The sequence below is a fragment of the Mirounga angustirostris genome, unplaced genomic scaffold (assembly GCF_029215605.1).
Source record: "Mirounga angustirostris isolate CCGP_5_RB_7025 unplaced genomic scaffold, mMirAng1.0.hap1 SCAF_1, whole genome shotgun sequence".
Taxonomy (NCBI): Eukaryota; Metazoa; Chordata; class Mammalia; order Carnivora; family Phocidae; genus Mirounga; species Mirounga angustirostris.
The window spans coordinates 8,720,109-8,737,114 of record NW_026991709.1 but is presented as its reverse complement, the minus strand read 5'-3'; the positions used below and the strand labels follow the sequence as shown (position 1 = coordinate 8,737,114).

Genomic DNA, 17,006 nt, shown 5'->3' with positions numbered 1-17,006 from the left:
TAGTTAAAATTATTATAAATACTATTCATTCATAACTTCACTTTAGCTCATTTAGGTAATTTTATTTCCTGAGAGGTATTAACATTTTAAAAAATTTTTCATTGATAGGATCCTAATCTAACATTTTAAGTAATCAGTTTTCAAGCAAAATATTTTTCCTTATCTATTTTCTTTAACTTAAGCATATTTTTGAGAAAAAAATTAAATTTATCTTTTGGAACAGGGTCATTATCGTTATTGTGCTGCTCTTTCTATGCTGGGGGAATATGACTGGGCCCTACAAGCAAACATAAAAGCTCAAAAACTCTGTAAAAATGACCCTGAGGGAATCAAGGATCTAATTCAGCAGCATGTAAAGTTACAAAAACAAATAGAAGACCTGCAAGGTATTTCACCTAAGATTCTTTGGTTACAGTCGAATTCCCTTTAAAACTTTTGAAGGTGGGTTTCTTGGATTAATGGAGGACCATAAATCAACTCTCAGGTGATTTGTGCTTATTTTGTTACATTATCTTGGTCAAGTCACTGAAGTTTTCCATTTCTGTCTATGTAGAAGTACGTTAGTGTTATATTCCACTAGGTAATTATAAATGATTTGTATTTTTTATTTGAAACAACAAATTATTATTTATTCTTCTGTAGTAAAATATGCCACCTTGAGATTTTGGATAAAGTGAAGACTTTGGAAACAAAATTATTTAAAAATTTTTCCTCCATTATGGTTATTTCTTAAAGAAAAGACCCTTCAGTAGAGTTGTTTGATGTTTTTGCACCAAGTGTGTGGCTCATTCTATAGCATGCTGAACATTTTTGCATACATCTGTATGTGGGTACATATACATATATCAGAAATCAGCTGTGTGGGGTAGGAATTCTAGATTTTCATTCTCTTGTTTTTTCTCCTAAGTATTTTGCTTTCTCCAATGCCTGAAATTCCCTTACTCTATACTTTCAGCATATAGGTCTTTCCTGTTTTTTCTTCTTTGGGTATTTAGTGTCTCAGGAAGCTGAGATGTTATTATCCAACATAACATGATTATAAGATTGTGAGCTCCTTGAAGACAGGTACCGTCTCTGATTCAGATTTATATACTGCTGCATCTAGTCAATGATCACATGTAATGGGATGTCAAATAAGGCTGTGTAACATTTTGCTGAAGCCATCCTAAAACTCAAAACATCTGAAAATATAAAATAATTTAGGTTTATTTTTCAGTTCTGTAAATTTGATGTTCTTACTGTCAGCTTAAAGGGTATTTGAAAATCTCTTCAAAGTATGTGTTGCCAATCCACTGATTACCTTGCATGTGTGATTGATTTTTATAGGTCGAACACCAACTAGAAATCCAATTAAAGCCTTCTATGAAAGCAGGTGAGTTAATGCCAATCAGATCAGTAGCTGTTACTTGGGATGGCTTTTCCCTGTAAGTTTAAGAATCACTGTATCTGATGCTTTGTAGCTAATAGCAACCACAGTAAAGTTGGGGAGGGAAGGAAGAGGGGTTTGGGTCTAAGATCAGGTGACCTGTGAATTGTCAGATTTGTTTTCTGGACTGTTTTACTGAGCCATTTGTATGTGTATTTATGGGAGATCAGTAGCCTAAGCCTATGGGAAAAGGTGGGTGAAATGTTAAGTGGATGTCACTGTGCTTGGGTGCAGTTTTTGCAATGAGGGTCCTGGCAGCAGAGAGCAGGGACACAGTCTGTACCTTTAACCCTTAGCCTCTGTCTTGGAAGCATCTGCCGCCAGCCTCCCAGTATCTTTTCAAAGACTAGGACACTTTCTGTCAGAAATAGATGACAGATTCGATACACTCACAAGAAAACAAACAGCAGCCAGGGTTCTACATTTATTGCTTGGCAATTAAAATAGATTTTTTTCCCCCACATGCTTTAGATGCCTAAGATATTGAAGCTGTTAAATTCAAATCAGGGAGAATTTATTTTAACTTATTTTAATATTAGAAACCAGAATACATTGAACTGTTTTTAATCTATTTTGAGTTTTTACTATGAAAATTTTTTTTTTTTTTTAAGATTTTATTTATTTATTCATGACAGACAGAGAGAGAGAGAGAGGCAGAGGGAGAAGCAGGCTCCCAAGGAGCAGGGAGCCTGATGCGGGACTCGATCCCAGGACCCTGAGATCATGACCTGAGCCGAAGGCAGACGCTTAACCATCTGAGCCACCCAGGCGCCCCGAGTTTTTACTATGAAATTTAAAGCAATATTTGTTTAAAGCCCAATCTCAGAGGTAGATCCTTTTTAAAACAGTATTACCCTGCTTTCAAGGAAAAAAGGTGGTATTTGCTGGAACCTATTTATTTGAAGGATAATTTTTTAAAAATGCATGCTAATCAACAGAAATAAAATTATTTTTCTCTTATTCCCCTTCAGGGCCTATATACCCAGTTTATCAGCACCTGCGTTTAGTACTTCACTTAACTTTGTGGAAACCGAAAAAGATTGCAGAAAAACTAACGACGAAATGGCAAACGGTGGTAATCAGAATCTAAAGGTAGGTTCAGTTAAAAACTAAAATTAAATGATTTCAAGTATGGATAGTCTCATGTTTTTACAGTAGTATTCCGGTGATAATGGAAATTAAATATTTTGGTGATATGAATCCCTTTTTGCCTCTGATATGAAAAGAATGATTCTCTCTTTTTAATAAATATCCCAGCTACCTCCTTCAACTACATGAAGAGAATATTTCAATATCACATAGTTTTTTTTGAAATCACATTGGTGTGTTTTCAAAATTTTTTTTTCTAAATTTCATTTCACTACTTGGATAATTCTTTTTGTATGCTTTTCCTGCTTTACGTATCTGTCAGTCAAACAGCTACTTGGGAATGAGTGACAGTGGGGTCTGGGGACCACGTCATCCCACTCCTTACAGTGCTTCGGATTTTTCTTTTCCTTCCTTTTGCAATCAGCTTGGCTGCCTGGCACCACACGAGGCTGCCCACCCAACTTGTGTGGGGGGAGGCACGCCCTCCCCATCTCTGCCCAAGGCATTTCTGCAGCAGTGGTCCCTAGCCTTGACTCCCTGCTGTGCTCACCAGCACCCAGGCCTCATGGTTTCTGAGGGCACCTCTAGGCCTTTTAGCCTGGCTCTGTGATGGGTATCCTAAATGACCTGAATCTGAGTTTTCCTCTGAACAGTAATATACTAAAAACTTGGCAGTTATCACCAAGTCCACGTTAATATTTCTTTCCAGAATTTGCGAGGGAAAAAAGGAAATGGTATTTTGGAGTATGTGGCTAGTAGGCATTTAAGGGAGCTTTTCCAACTCACTGTGTAGTCCTTTTATTGTTAGTGAAAATCTCAGAGGCTGTATTCAGTTAGGGAGAGGAGCTTAAGGAAAGATGCAATAATATTTATTCAGTACACTTATTGAACAATAGACCTGTCAGGCATCATGCCAAGTGTTGGAAGTAGAATTACCATTAGAGAATTTGTCTTATTAGAATCTCTTATCACTAGTTATCATTTTGTGTGTTTATTCATTTAGGCCTAATTACCAGCTGGTTATTTTAGGCACTTGGTTAAATTCTGTTCTACTCTTTTTTTATTATTTAGTTAATTGAATTCTTTATGGCCTTATTTTTTTGAAAATCTCATGAATTTTGTTTTCATGGGTAGGTGGTAGATGAAGCTTTGAAGGTAGATGATTGTGACTGTCATCCTGAATTTCTACCACCATCAGGTAAGTTTTTTCCTTACATAAGTTTTTCCTGAATTAATATAGCATTCCTAAAACTCCAGCCCCAACATTTGCACGAGCCTTGCATACATGTGCTGTTACTCTCGTTTTACTTTATAATGCTTCTGTGTTAGGAAAACATTGAATACTTACTTGAAATCAGCGCTCAGTCTTTCCATATTAAATAAATTTAATTTTGGAAATTCAAGTAAATGGAATAGAAAGGGAGGATGAAACTCTTTTTGGTCTGCTACCTAATTTCTGTGAGGCCAGTGTTTTTCAACTTTAATTTCATTAAAGCTCCCTGACCCAGGAGACTTTTTAGATGTATTTTTTTCCTGTTTACCCTCCTACTACAGATACTGTTTAACTGTTTATGTCCTGTATGTACATCTGTGCTTTATATATTTAGAAAGTTAGATTTTTTTTTTTTTTATCTCCTAATAACTAACTTTCACCCTGTTGGGGGTGATGTTGAGAATGGATGCTTTAGGCTGATACTAGTTTAACTAGTACATGCTTAGTGCATACGTCTGTTTCTGCATCTAGTAGATACACGGACATACAGCGGGACTTCATTTACTTGGCATCATTTGGAAATGAAGGGTCCAGAGAAGCGAACATTCATGTTCCATTTATTTCTCAGTCTCCCTTTACATGACCAGATTTTGTTGAAAATCATTCTAAAGTAGATTATATGCTTCCCGGACTTCTGAAACAGACTTTTGAAAAATACAGATTTTCTTGATGACTCAAGGTCGCTGTTGGATACAAATTTTTTGTTTGAAGCTTTCAGAGGTTATTGGGGTGAGATTGCTGACCTGATTCATGATCTTGTTAGTGATCTCTTTTCCTTTTTCTTGTTTGTTGGCTTGTTTGTTTTCTTTTCTTTTTTTTTAAAGTTTTTTTTTTAATTATTTGACAGAGAGAGACATAGCGAGAGAGGGAACACAAGCAGGGGAGTGGGAGAGGGAGAAGCAGGCTTCCCACGGTGCAGGGAACCTGATGCGGGGCTCAATCCCAGGACCCTGGGATCATGACCTGAGCCAAAGGCAGATGCTTAACGACTGAGCCACCCAGGCGCCCCTGGCTTGTTTGTTTTCTTTTCGGTGTTTCTGCTTCTGGCAGCCATTTCTGTCTTTTGCTTCCCACAGTTCTGTCTTTTCTTAGGCTTCAGTGCCACAAATCCAGCTATTTACCACTGGCCATTCCCATTTGATTAGCACATTGGAAAATTATAAAGAGGGAGACTCAGGTGATTGTCTTACTTGATGTAATAAGTCTAATAGCACATGAAAAATCTCTGAAGATAAAACTTTTCTTTTGGAAAACACCTTTTAATTTATTGATATTTCTTAGGCTGTTATTATCAGATAGCACATTTAAGTAAATACTTTAAATACCATCCACACTTTAGCATCTGTATTCAGTCAAAGAAATTGAGGTCCCAGGGTTAGGGCTGTGTAGTTTTGCCTGAAATCAGACAGCAGGAATCAAATTAGAACTCTTCTGCCTTTCTGGAAGCCTCTTTTGTTTTCTGAGGCCATCCAAACCAGCTTGGCTCTGATCCCCTCCTTAATACAGAGGTTCTGACTTGCCTCTGCTGTCTCTTCACAAAGCTTCCATCAAAAAGACCCTGTCCCTGTTTGCTGTGCTTTTTTCTACATAACTTTGTGCATGGCCCTCCCACTGCAAAGTACGCAGTAGTCCCTGCTCTTGCCAGTGGGACAAAAGCTGGGCTCACAGAGCTGGAGTGTCGGAAGCAAAGGACTCATGAGCACTCACTCCAGCTGGCCTTCGCTGCCCCTTTCTAACATTCTCTTCTTACCCAACTCACCAGATCACACAGGTTTACTTAGTGTTTCTTAAAGTGAATGTCATTCTTGGGTTTGGCCCATCCTATCCAAATCCTACTTGTTTGTCTGTTTGTTTCTTTCTTTTTCTCTTAAGATTTTATTTATTTATTTGAGAGAGAGCGAGTATGAGTGGGGGAAGGGGCAGAGGGAAAGGGACAAGCAGACTCCTCGCCGAGCATGAAGCCCACTGTGGGGCTCCATCCCAGAACCCTGAAATCATGACCTGAGCCAAAGTCTGATGCTTAACTGACTGAGCCTCCCAGGTGCCCCAAATCCTACTTTTTTCTTAAAACTAAATACAAATGCTGCACCCCCACTAAGGCTTTTCCTGGCCACTCGACCTTAAGTGATTTCCACCTCTGAGTTATAAGAGCAGTTAATATGGAATTTATATGTCAGTAGCAACATGCAGTCTTCTCTTCTTTTTAAAGATGGTTGTTGTGTAATTACTGGTGACTGTCTTTTCTTCCCATCTGATTATAAACAACCTAAGAACGGGAACTATGGCCTATATCTCTCTGTATCTACTTTAGGCCTAAATAATATCATTGTAATTAATGTTCACAATACTTTTATAGCATACATAGACAGACATCATTGTAGCTGTTTTTTCATCTGTTTGTACTTACACTCACATAAAATATTGCTTCCTTTGCTGCTTATTCCAATTTACATATTTTAATTGATTTGCTTTCAGGCTTGTTGATTTTTATGAACAGATTTCAGGAACAAATACTTTGTATTCACAGGTCAGCCTCCAAAATATAAAGGAAAACAAAAATCTCGAAACAATGAATTGGAGAAGTTCAGGTATGTTTTTTATCTGTATGGTTTTCCCCCCCTTATAGCCTCCTCTTAAGAAAAAAGTAAAAGGGGGGAAAAGTCTCAAGGAGTAGTTATGATGAGTACTAAAAGCCCTTTCAAATATCAAAGGCATATCTTTAGGAGAGTATCATTTTTAGCTAAAGGATTATTAATCCTGGGTGTTAATAGATGTCTGGAAAGCATGGAATATGAGATGTATCAGTGTTAATTCTTAAAAATCCCAAAGTACATGCTCATACAAAGAAAAAATATTCAGAGAAATATAAAGCGAGAATTACGTCTTCTCCCCGCTCACCTTATTTCACCTTTCACACAATTGCTTCTTTGGTGGCTTCCTTTAGGAACTCTGTGTTAACAAGTTCTTGGCCACCTGGAAGCAGGCATGAGTATGTGTGTATTTAGGGGCCCTTCTGAGTAGTTCTCATTAAAGGAAGGTGTTCATTAATGAAGCAACCACTTATAAAGTTAGTTCTGTCAAACACCCCCTCACACCAAAATTAACAGTAGGACCTCGTCTTTATAATTAACCTCTCCATTGCCTACAGAGATATATACTGATTGCAAAGTGAAATTGTAAATCTTACAATGAATATAGAAGTTCATGAGGTCAGTGAAGGTGATGCTGGAGACCCTGCAAAACCAATTCTGCCACAGTTAGACCAGCTGTCAGCTTTCTTTTATTCACGTAAGGCTGATGCCTGGACAGGTGCTTCAAGGAGAAGGATTTTAAGATCAGAGCACTAAGAGATATTGGTAAAGCCCCATCTTAAAAATGACTGTTTTTTGTTGCTGCTACAAAAAATTAAATTTAAAGCAAGGGCTCAGATACTATGTTGTTCTCTTATTCCGTAGAAAAATCCTGAGTCTTCCCCTCCCCCTGTTAACCCTCAAAAGAAGCCAAAAACATGCAGGGTCATTCTTTGAACGCATAGTTATAATTTTAAACTGTTCTGCTAAAGAAAAATTTATGTTCCGGTGCCTTGTTTTTGTTTTCAAATTGAGGTCTTCTTATTTGATTATGTCTACTTCATGAGGTTATTTAATGATTAAGTGGGATAACTACATGAAACAGAGCCCTGCAACGTGGTAAATGCTCAGTACACTTGAACTATCATTGTTGTTACTACTATCATTTTCATTGTTGTTGGGACCATTCTGGCCTATAGCTTGCTTTTATCTTTATCTTTTATCTGTCTGTATCTGCATATTTTCACATATCAGATCATGGAGATCGACATCCTTCATTTTCATGGCTACAGGATATTTCATAGTATAGATGTATATTTGAAGAAGAAATTTCTAGAATGGAATTGCTCTGTCAAAGAGGATGTGTAATTTTAACTTTGCTAGATACTCTCACGTTGTCCTGCCAGAAAATGAGCACTGTTCACACTTTTACTGAGCTGTGGGAGAGTGTGGTATAATAAAAAATATATATATTATATATTTATATATTTATATAAATTATTATATATTTCATATATTTATATATAATTATAAAATAATATATATTTATATATTTATATATTATATATATATATATTTGGTCTTTGTCCTCAGTTCTTGGCATAGAGCACTTAAAACCCTTGGAACTTTCAGAGTGATAAGAGTATCTTTTGTTCTTCATAATGAGCTTCTTTCTGCCTTACCTATACTAATGAGATGACTCAAGGCTGGTCCCCCACCTCAGGATTGGGGTGGTTGGCCACCAGAAAGACCAAACATGTGATTGGAGGGTTGGAACTCTCAGCCCCACCCCCTGATCTCCAAGAAGGGGAAGGGGGCTGGAAATTGAGTTCAGTCACCAATGACTAGTAATGATTATTCATGCTTATGTAATGAAACCTTGATAGAAGAAACCTCTAAACTGCTGGGGCAGGGGAGCTTCTGGGTTGCTAAATACGTGGAGATGCTGGGAAAGTGGTGCGATCTGGGGTAGCATGAAAGCTTTGCAGCATTCCCCTCCTCTGTACCTTCCTGTGCATCTCTTCCATTGGGCTCTTAGGAATTATATCCTTTATAGTCTAGTAATGATAAGTAGAGCACTTTCCTGAGTTCGGTGAGTCATTCTAGGGAGTTGTTGAGCCTGAGGGAGGGTCACAGGAACCTCTGAGTTTGTAGTCCATCAGGCAGTAGTGTGGGTAGCCTAAGCACCTCATTGTGGCTGACAGTAGCAGTAAGGGCATTATGTCTGAAGTGGGGTCAGTCTTGTGGGACTGAGCCTTTAACCTGTGGGGTCTGTGTTAACTCCAGAGTTGGTGTCAAAATGGAATTGAGTTGTTGGACACTTGGTGTTGGAGAATTGATGTGGAAAATGACAACTACTTGGTGTCAGAAAATACCACCTAGGGTACCTGAATCTTCCTTACCCTCACTAGCACTGGGAGTCAGACTTTCTGAAACAGTTCTCTTATTATTAGATTTTCATATGAGATAGAGCATCTTTGCAATGTTTATTGGGCACATTTCTTGTTTCAAGGCTATGTTGTTATGACTACATTTATAATAACTTTTGATGATCAGTGCAAATCCCCGCAGTTTCTTTTTTTTTCTTCAAGTTGTTCTTCCATACCATCTTTATAATCAATTCATCTGGTCCCCCTCCATCTCTAATTTTATAGGGATTTTATTGAGATTTCATTGTATTTAGAGATTAATTTGGGGAGAATCAGCTTCTTGGTAATATTTCAATGTAGGAACTTGTGACTCCATTTATTCAATGTTTAAAATGACCTTCACATGGAGATGAAAAGTACAGCATAGGGAATATAGTCAGTAATACTGTAATGTTGATTGGTGACAGGTGGTGACTACACTTACTATGATGAGCTTTGTGTAATGTATAGTATTGTGGAATAACTGTGCTGTATGCCTAAAACTAATGTTTGTATGTCAACTCTACTTCAGTTTTTAAAAAATGGCCTTCAGTAAATATATTCTTTATATAAGCAAGACTATTTTATTTTAAAATAACTCAACACTTTTCTCTATTAGTTCTAGTTCACAAGGGAGTTTACCAGTAGATTTGAAGAACATCTTGGAAAAACAGTTTTCTAAATCTTCCAGAGCTGCACACCAGGTAAAGGAAAAGGCTTATTTCTAATGAAAAAAGCAAAGTCTTTGAACAAAACATTTTTCATATAAGTCTAATCATGTACACCTCTAAGATTTATTTTTTATAATTTAAGTTATGGACATATGATTTTATATATGACTGCTAAGAAACCAGACTATCACTAATTTAGATATTAACTTGAGAATCACTTTAAACAGAAATTGAACTAATGCTTGATACTGCAGAATTGTTTGCTTCCCAAAGATTTAAAGATTTGGGATTCTTTGCTTTCCAGAGTTTTAACTTTTAAGATAAATACTTTAAGGGGCACTTGGCTGGCTCACTTGGTAGAACTTGCAACTCTTGATCTCTGGGTTATGAGTTCGAGACTCACGTTGGGTGTACAGGTTACTTAAAAATTTAAAAAAATAGATAAGTATTGTAAGAAGATTTAAATTAATTTAAAAGGTTCAAGCACGTGCAGTTTTATTACACCTACCTTAAAGCTGTTAAAGAGCAAACTTTCTATTCTTTGAATGATTTAACAGTAATCACATAACTTTGTATATAAAATTCTTTCTGTGGTATTTATGAAGTTAATTAAAAAGTATACATTAAGGGGGAAAAAATGAATAGGCAGAGCACAGAGGATTTTTAGGGCAGTGAAAATTCTTTGTATATTATTATAATGGTAGATATATGTTCTTATACATTTATCCAGACCCGTAGAATGTATGGCACCAAGAGTATACCCTATGTTAAACTATAGACTTTGGGTGATTAGGATATATCCATATCGTTCATCTTTGGTAAGAAATATACTATTTTGGGTTAAAGAAGATGTACGTACACACACACACACACATATGCAATAGAGTATTACTCAGCCATAAAAAAGAATAAAATATTGCCATTCTTGACAACATGGATGGACCTAGGGAGTATTTCACTAAGTGAAATAAGTTAGAGAAAGACAAATACCATGTGATTTCACTTATATTTGGAATCTGAAAAACAAAACAAATGAACAAACACAAAAACAAAGTCTCATAAATACAGAGAACACACTGGTGGTTGCCAGTGTGGAGGGAGAGGGAGAGGATGAAGGGGGAATGGGTGAAATACATGAAGGGGATTAAGAAGTTCAAACTTTGGGGTGCCTGGGTGGCTCAGTCATTAAGTGTCTGCCTTCAGCTCAGGTCATGACACCAGGGTCCTGGGCTTGAGCCCCATTTCAGGCTCCCTGCTCAGCGGGAATCCGCCTGCTTCTCCCTCCAGCTCCCTCTGCTTGTGTTCCCTCTCTGGCTGTCTCTCTCTCTATCAAATAAATAAAATCTTAAAAAAAAAAAAAATTAAAAAAAAAAAGTTCAAACTCCCAGTTATGAAATAAGTAACCATGAGGTGAAAAGTGCAGCATAGAGAATATAGTCAATAATATTGTAATAACTCTGGCTGATGACAGATGGTAACTACACTTATTGTGGTGAGCACTGCATGTTTAGCATTGTTGAATCACTATGTTGTATACCTGAAATTAGTATAGCATTGTATGTTAACTATACTTCAATAAAAAATATAGATACGTAAAATATACCATTCTGATGAGTGATATTGATAGTGGAGTATACATGGGAGGAGGCAAAGGGTATATGGAAATTTCTGTACCTCTTTCTCAGTTTTGTTGTAAACCTAAAAAGAAAAAGTCTTCTAAAAAATGCAAGGGATACAGCTAAAGGATTACTTTGAAGGAAGTTTATCAAGCTAAATGTATGTATTAAAAGAACAAAAACTTTTAAAATTAATTAAGTATTTATCCCAGGAGCTAGAAAAAAAGAAAAACAAATAAACCCAAAGAAAGTAGAAGGAAGGAATTAATAGAGATCAAAGTAGAAAATAATGAATTGGAAACAAACATACAAGGAAGAATCCACAGAGCTAACAGTTGATTCTTTGCCAGTATAAATAAAATTTACACACTGGTGTTGCAACTGATTAAGAAAGAAAGAAAAGAAAACATTATAAAACAATTTCAAGAATGAACAAGGATGCATTACTGTAGATCCTTGAATATTACAAATACATAAAAATACTATTATGAATGACATCATACCAAGAAGTTTGAAAATGTGTATAGATGAAATGGACAAATTCCTAGAAAAATCCAACTTACAAAAGCTGATTCAAGAAGAAATAGAAACCTCGATGAAATCCAGAATTTACAGAACCATGGCTGGTCACTATTCTAGTCATTGAACACTTGTAGACTATGTAGTAGTAAATAAAAGATTGTCTTTTTTTGGGTAAACATGATTCATAGGAGTCTGCTTTGACAATCCTTTATGTAAACACAGTTTTATTTCTTCTAAAATAGAATATTGGATTTAAATTTCATTCCTAAAAATGTGTATTAGCATATGGAATAGAATATTTGTTTTAATATGGAGGTCATTTTAAAATTCAGTTAACTATTTTAGGTATATATGACAAATACCTTACAGAGGACTGGAGGAATGAAGCATGTTTCAAGCAGTTTATGAAAACAGATTTCTAATCAGTTGCATAAAAGCATCTTTAGAATTTCTGACATTTGGAGATTTTAAAATTAGGTCTTTTTACATGGATTTTACTGACTCTCAAAACTGTGAAGGACTTGAATAGAAAAGACAACCTGGGAAGATCAGAGGTGATTTAAATAAGTATGATAGTTATTTTTGAGCCTTCCCTTGTTCATTCAACACACTTTTGGTTAGGCCCCTGTCTGTGCTGAAGTCTGAGAGAGACTGGGTATATGGCACTGCAACCCAGCCTACTTTATGGAGCTTTTAGTAACCCCACGGTAGTTTTTTGTATTGTACTGAGAAAAATAATTTTTTTTAAGATTTATTTTTATTTATTTTAGAGAGCAAGCGTGTGCCCGTGAGTGGGGGGAGGGGCAGAGGGAGAGGGAGAGAGAGTCCCAAGCAGACTCCATGCTGAATGCGGAGTCCGACATGAGGCTCAATCTCATGACCCATGAGATCACGACCTGGGCAGAAACCAAGAGTTGGATGCCCAACTGACTGAGCCACCCAGGCGTCCCTGAGAGAAATAATTTTTAATGAAAACATGAGGTTATATGTCTCTCTTTTCTAGAATGTGAAAGAGATTAAAATGGAATCAGTTCATTCAAGGTTAATAACTATTATTTGTGGGGATAGCACATCATCATCTATAACTTTTAAAATTCATGTCTTAACATAAATATGAGCTATCTTTGAGCTTTTTAAATACTATAGTAAATACCAAGTTTATGGGAGAGCTGCCCTTTTCTGTGTGTATTCTGGGGGAAAGTTCTCCTAAACTTTGATTCATTGGATGAAAACCAGTAAACAGCTTTTGTTAATTGTGACCAAACTGCTTTTCCCTCTGTGCTTTGTGCAACGGGGCCTCCTTTTGGATCTTTACTGTTAGGAATAGTGAGGAATATCACACGCATATTTGCATTTTCTGCTTTCCTGAATGGTGTACACGTGTATGGCAAGGAGTGAGGAAATCTAGGTTTAATCTGTAGTCTGTCTAGTTTTTATGGAACTTTTGTGGCTGATGGCTATTGCCATGAAACTAAACTTGAATTCAGATTGTAGTGCAAGTTCGCATATATATCCAAAGATAAAGTTTTTTTCTCACTTTATTCAAGGTATATTATAGCACTTTTGTTTTCGTCTTTTATTTCTTATGCTCTTCCCTTTACATTTAACCTGTAATATCTTCCCTGATAATTTTATTGAGTTTTATTCAAGTACATGTTGGGCAGAAGTAGAGCCAAAGATTGAAATATCCTTTCTTGCTGAGAATTAAGGTTTGTTCCAGAGCACGAGGGTAGATGTTAAAATCTGATAGTGATCAGTAAATTGATTGCTTGTTCTTAACTTAATTCTAGTCAGCCATACAGTTATTTAAATGGTGGCTGGTGTCCTCTGTGCTGTTTGTGCTGTTAAAACTTCTAAATGCTATCTTTTCCATCTGGAAAAGTGAGCAAGGCATAGAACCAACCCTGTAGCATAAAATGAACTACCCTTTCTTGTCATGAGTAGCAGTAGGAATGTTGGAAAGAAGATGGTGAAGCGGGATCTGGAAAAACGCTGTGTAGAGAAGGGAGTATGACACATAAAGGGCAGCTTTGGGTATTTATTTACGTATTTTGTGATCAGTTATAAAATATAACTGCCCTATGATGAACTTTGCATCTTAAGTTTTTGGCTAAACACACGTAGCTCTGGATTACTTAATAGCATTTCTTCTTCTGCAGGATTTTGCTAACATAATGAAGATGCTGAGGAGCCTGATCCAGGATGGTTACACGGCTCTGGTGGAGCAGCGCTGCCGAAGCGCTGCACAGGCCTTCACGGAGCTGCTCAACGGTTTAGATCCTCAAAAAATAAAGGTAAAAGTGCCGTCTTACAGTTTGTGTATCAGTGCAGGTGCATTTCAGGTGCTTGTAGAGGAGAACCAAGGCTTTAACATCATGGTATTAATGTACCTTAGGCCTACCTGAGATTAGCTGAATCTGCCCCAGGCTGTGAGAAGCAGGTGACACTCTGATTCAGTCTTCATGGTTGCACTCAGTATCTGGCTCTCTCCTTGCTCCCTACTTGGTGTTCATTAGAACGCTTGGCTGCTTCTACAAAAGTACTAAATCGAGGTTTTGGACTTGGCTTTAGTCACATCTTTTCATCCAGAAAGAATTAGCTAGGTCCATAGTTGATCCAGGATTGTAAGCAAATGTCTTAATCTGTCACTAGTACCCACTTATATGCAAAAGAACGTGACGACTTGGTTATTCTAATTTGCTATGAACCACCCCTTCAAGGAACTCTGAGACAATGGTTCTGTGTTTTAAATACTTGATTTTAGTATAACTGCATTATCTTTATAAAATATATTTTCTAATTCTGTTTGGCCTTTGTCCCAATCATAATTAGAGAGATTTCATTACATTTTTTTTTCTGTTGTGGCTAACAGGTGGGTATGATGCAAGTTGGGCAAAATTATGTTCAGATTTTTAACTGGAGCATTTCTATTGACAGCAATTGAACCTGGCCATGATTAACTATGTCTTAGTAGTCTATGGACTTGCTATTTCTCTCCTTGGAATAGGACAGCCTGAGGTAAGATTTGTAACAGAGATGATAAACAGTTAAAATATGCCATTAATTTTAGAAGATGGTAAAAAATAGTTTTGACTCTTTGGCTTATTTCTTTCTGATAATTTCTTCTGAAATACCTGTTTAATTTGTGTTGTTTTTATTAAAAAGAAAATGTGATCCAATTATAAAAAAGCTATGCCAGACAACCAGTAGGAATTTTTTTTTTAAGATTTTACTTGTTTATTTGACAGAAAGAGAGATAGGAACACAAGCAGGGGGAGTGGGAGAGGGAGAAGCAGGCTTCCCGCTGAGCAGGGAGCCCAGTGTGGGACTCGATCCCAGGACCCTGAGATCACGACCTGAGCTGAAGGCAGACGCTTAACGACTGAGCCACCCAGGAGCCCGGAATTTTTTTTACTTGTTATAAAAAGTAAATCTGTATCATCACAGATTTAAGAGAACATGTTGAGTGAAAAAGACAAGTTGGAGAACATAACAAACATTGTGATAACCACTTACGTACAATTTGGAAAACATACAGAACAATAGCATATATTCTTTATGACTATCTCTGCCTCTTGTAAAGGTTAAAAAAATCACAGGCTAGCCTAGTTTAAGATAATGCTTGCATTTAGTGATGGAAGGAAGGAAGGGCCTGGGAAGATTAGGAAAGGAGAGTTCAACTTTGTGTTAAGATCTCTTAGTTCTGGGTGGTGGTTTTGGGTATTTTATTATCTTCTAGAGTGCAGACTTCCCGTAACCCATACAGTCAGCATATAGGTGTGAACACACGTGGTTTCCATTACTCATGGTCCTTCAGTGCTCTCTTGGAAGGTGTGCCTATCTGCACTGCACAGCATTATACAGTTGACCCTTGAAAACACCGGTTTGAATTGCATGGGTTCACTTACACATGGATTTAAAAAGAATACAGTACTGTGAATGTATTTTCTCTTCCTTATGATTTTTTTCTTTTCTCTTGCTTTATTATAAGGTTACAGTATATAATACATATACAAAATATGTGTTAATCTGCTCTTTATATTATTGATAAGGATTCTAGTCAAGTAGGCTATTAGTTGTAAAGTTTTGGGGGAATCAAAGGTTATACCTGTATTTTCCATTGCATGGGGCACCCCTAACCCCTGCATTGTTCAGGTGTGAGCTATAATTTGCTTTCTGTGGTTTTCAGTTTTCAATAAAAGTTAAAATTGCTCTAGAATTACCTCAGGTGTAATATATCCTTTCTGCCAACTTGGCCTCCAAGCTTCCTTGGCTAAATGAAGGCTTAACCCTAACTGCTACCTAATAAGGTTAATCATCTTTTAGGTTCCACTCTCAAAGTGGTTTACAGTGTCCGAGGTTCATTTTACTTGTTACATGCCTCTTTCCTTGTTCGTGAGGTGACAGATGAACGTGTTCCATTAAGGCCTAATTCTGTTTTCTAATAGATTGTTGGAGACAGGACTTCATGATCTCAATTCTTCTGTTCTTGGCAGAGTGATAATAAATATCATGTTTTGCTTTATCAGAATTGAAGAAATAGTTCACTACGTTTGTGATTTACTTTGAATTAGTGAGACTGATTAAAAAAAAAACAGGTATGATAGAACTTGGACATTTAAAAGAATGTCATCATTCAGAGTAGCCCCCGAAGTAAGCAGTATGTTTGCTCCAGTACAGCTCTTGCTTAAAACATTTTTGGAATGCCTCCTTTGGAACTGGCCTCAAAGCTTCTTATAAACTCCCATTTTGTAGTGACATTTCCTTTTTCACCCACAATGGGGTTACCAGGGTTACCTTGAACTGTTTCTTCTGGGTTTTTTCCAAAACAATTCATTCTAAGCGCAGAAGTTTCTACTATTGAGAATATTCAAAAGAATGTACTCTAAGTTCTGTAAAGCTTTTGCTAAAGCACTATTTTTAAAACAGCATTTATCTTTCTTATGCCACAAAACGTTGTGGGTAACATTATTGGAGTGCCTATATCCCAAGGGAGCAGCACTTGCAAGGATATATGTCATGGTGTGCTTGCATTTAGTCAGTGTTTTTTTTTTAAGATTTTATTGATTTATTCATGAGAGACAGAGAGAGAGAGAGAGAAGCAGAGGGAGAAGCAGGCTCCCAAGGAGCAGGGAGCCCGATGCGGGACTCGATCCCAGGACTCTGGGATCATGACCTGAGCCGAAGGCAGATGCTTAACCATCTGAGCCACCCAGGCGCCCCTAGTCAGTGTTTTTACTACGAATTCACACCTTTTAGTGTTAGCATATACCAGGCCCTCTCTGTGTATTAGTAAGTGCTCATGTGTTGTCTGATGTGTTCCACACCAATTTTTCATTCTCAAGCCAAATCACTTTGGTTGTGTCTCTGTATATCCTATGGTCAAAATTTGTATATTTGCTAAGAAAATAAAATGCAGAAGGTTTAATTT

At 36.9% G+C, this 17,006-nt stretch overlaps 1 protein-coding gene across 15 annotated transcripts in view; it reads left to right on the top strand.

The window, feature by feature from the left end:
- Window positions 1-17,006, top strand: part of TTC3 (tetratricopeptide repeat domain 3) — a 119,017-nt gene that overhangs the window by 41,353 nt on the left and 60,658 nt on the right. For 11 of the 15 annotated variants that reach the window (XM_045902462.3, XM_054504091.2, XM_054504089.2 and 8 more), the window contains 8 exons: window positions 224-386; window positions 1,327-1,372; window positions 2,398-2,518; window positions 3,650-3,713; window positions 6,316-6,376; window positions 9,386-9,470; window positions 13,735-13,869; window positions 14,513-14,593. In XM_045902462.3, the coding sequence (XP_045758418.1) occupies window positions 224-386; window positions 1,327-1,372; window positions 2,398-2,518; window positions 3,650-3,713; window positions 6,316-6,376; window positions 9,386-9,470; window positions 13,735-13,869; window positions 14,513-14,593 (756 nt within the window). The remainder of the gene's footprint in view (window positions 1-223; window positions 387-1,326; window positions 1,373-2,397; window positions 2,519-3,649; window positions 3,714-6,315; window positions 6,377-9,385; window positions 9,471-13,734; window positions 13,870-14,512; window positions 14,594-17,006) is intronic. The other 4 variants (XM_054504092.2, XM_045902476.3, XM_045902474.3 and 1 more) reach the window with 1 other exon arrangement.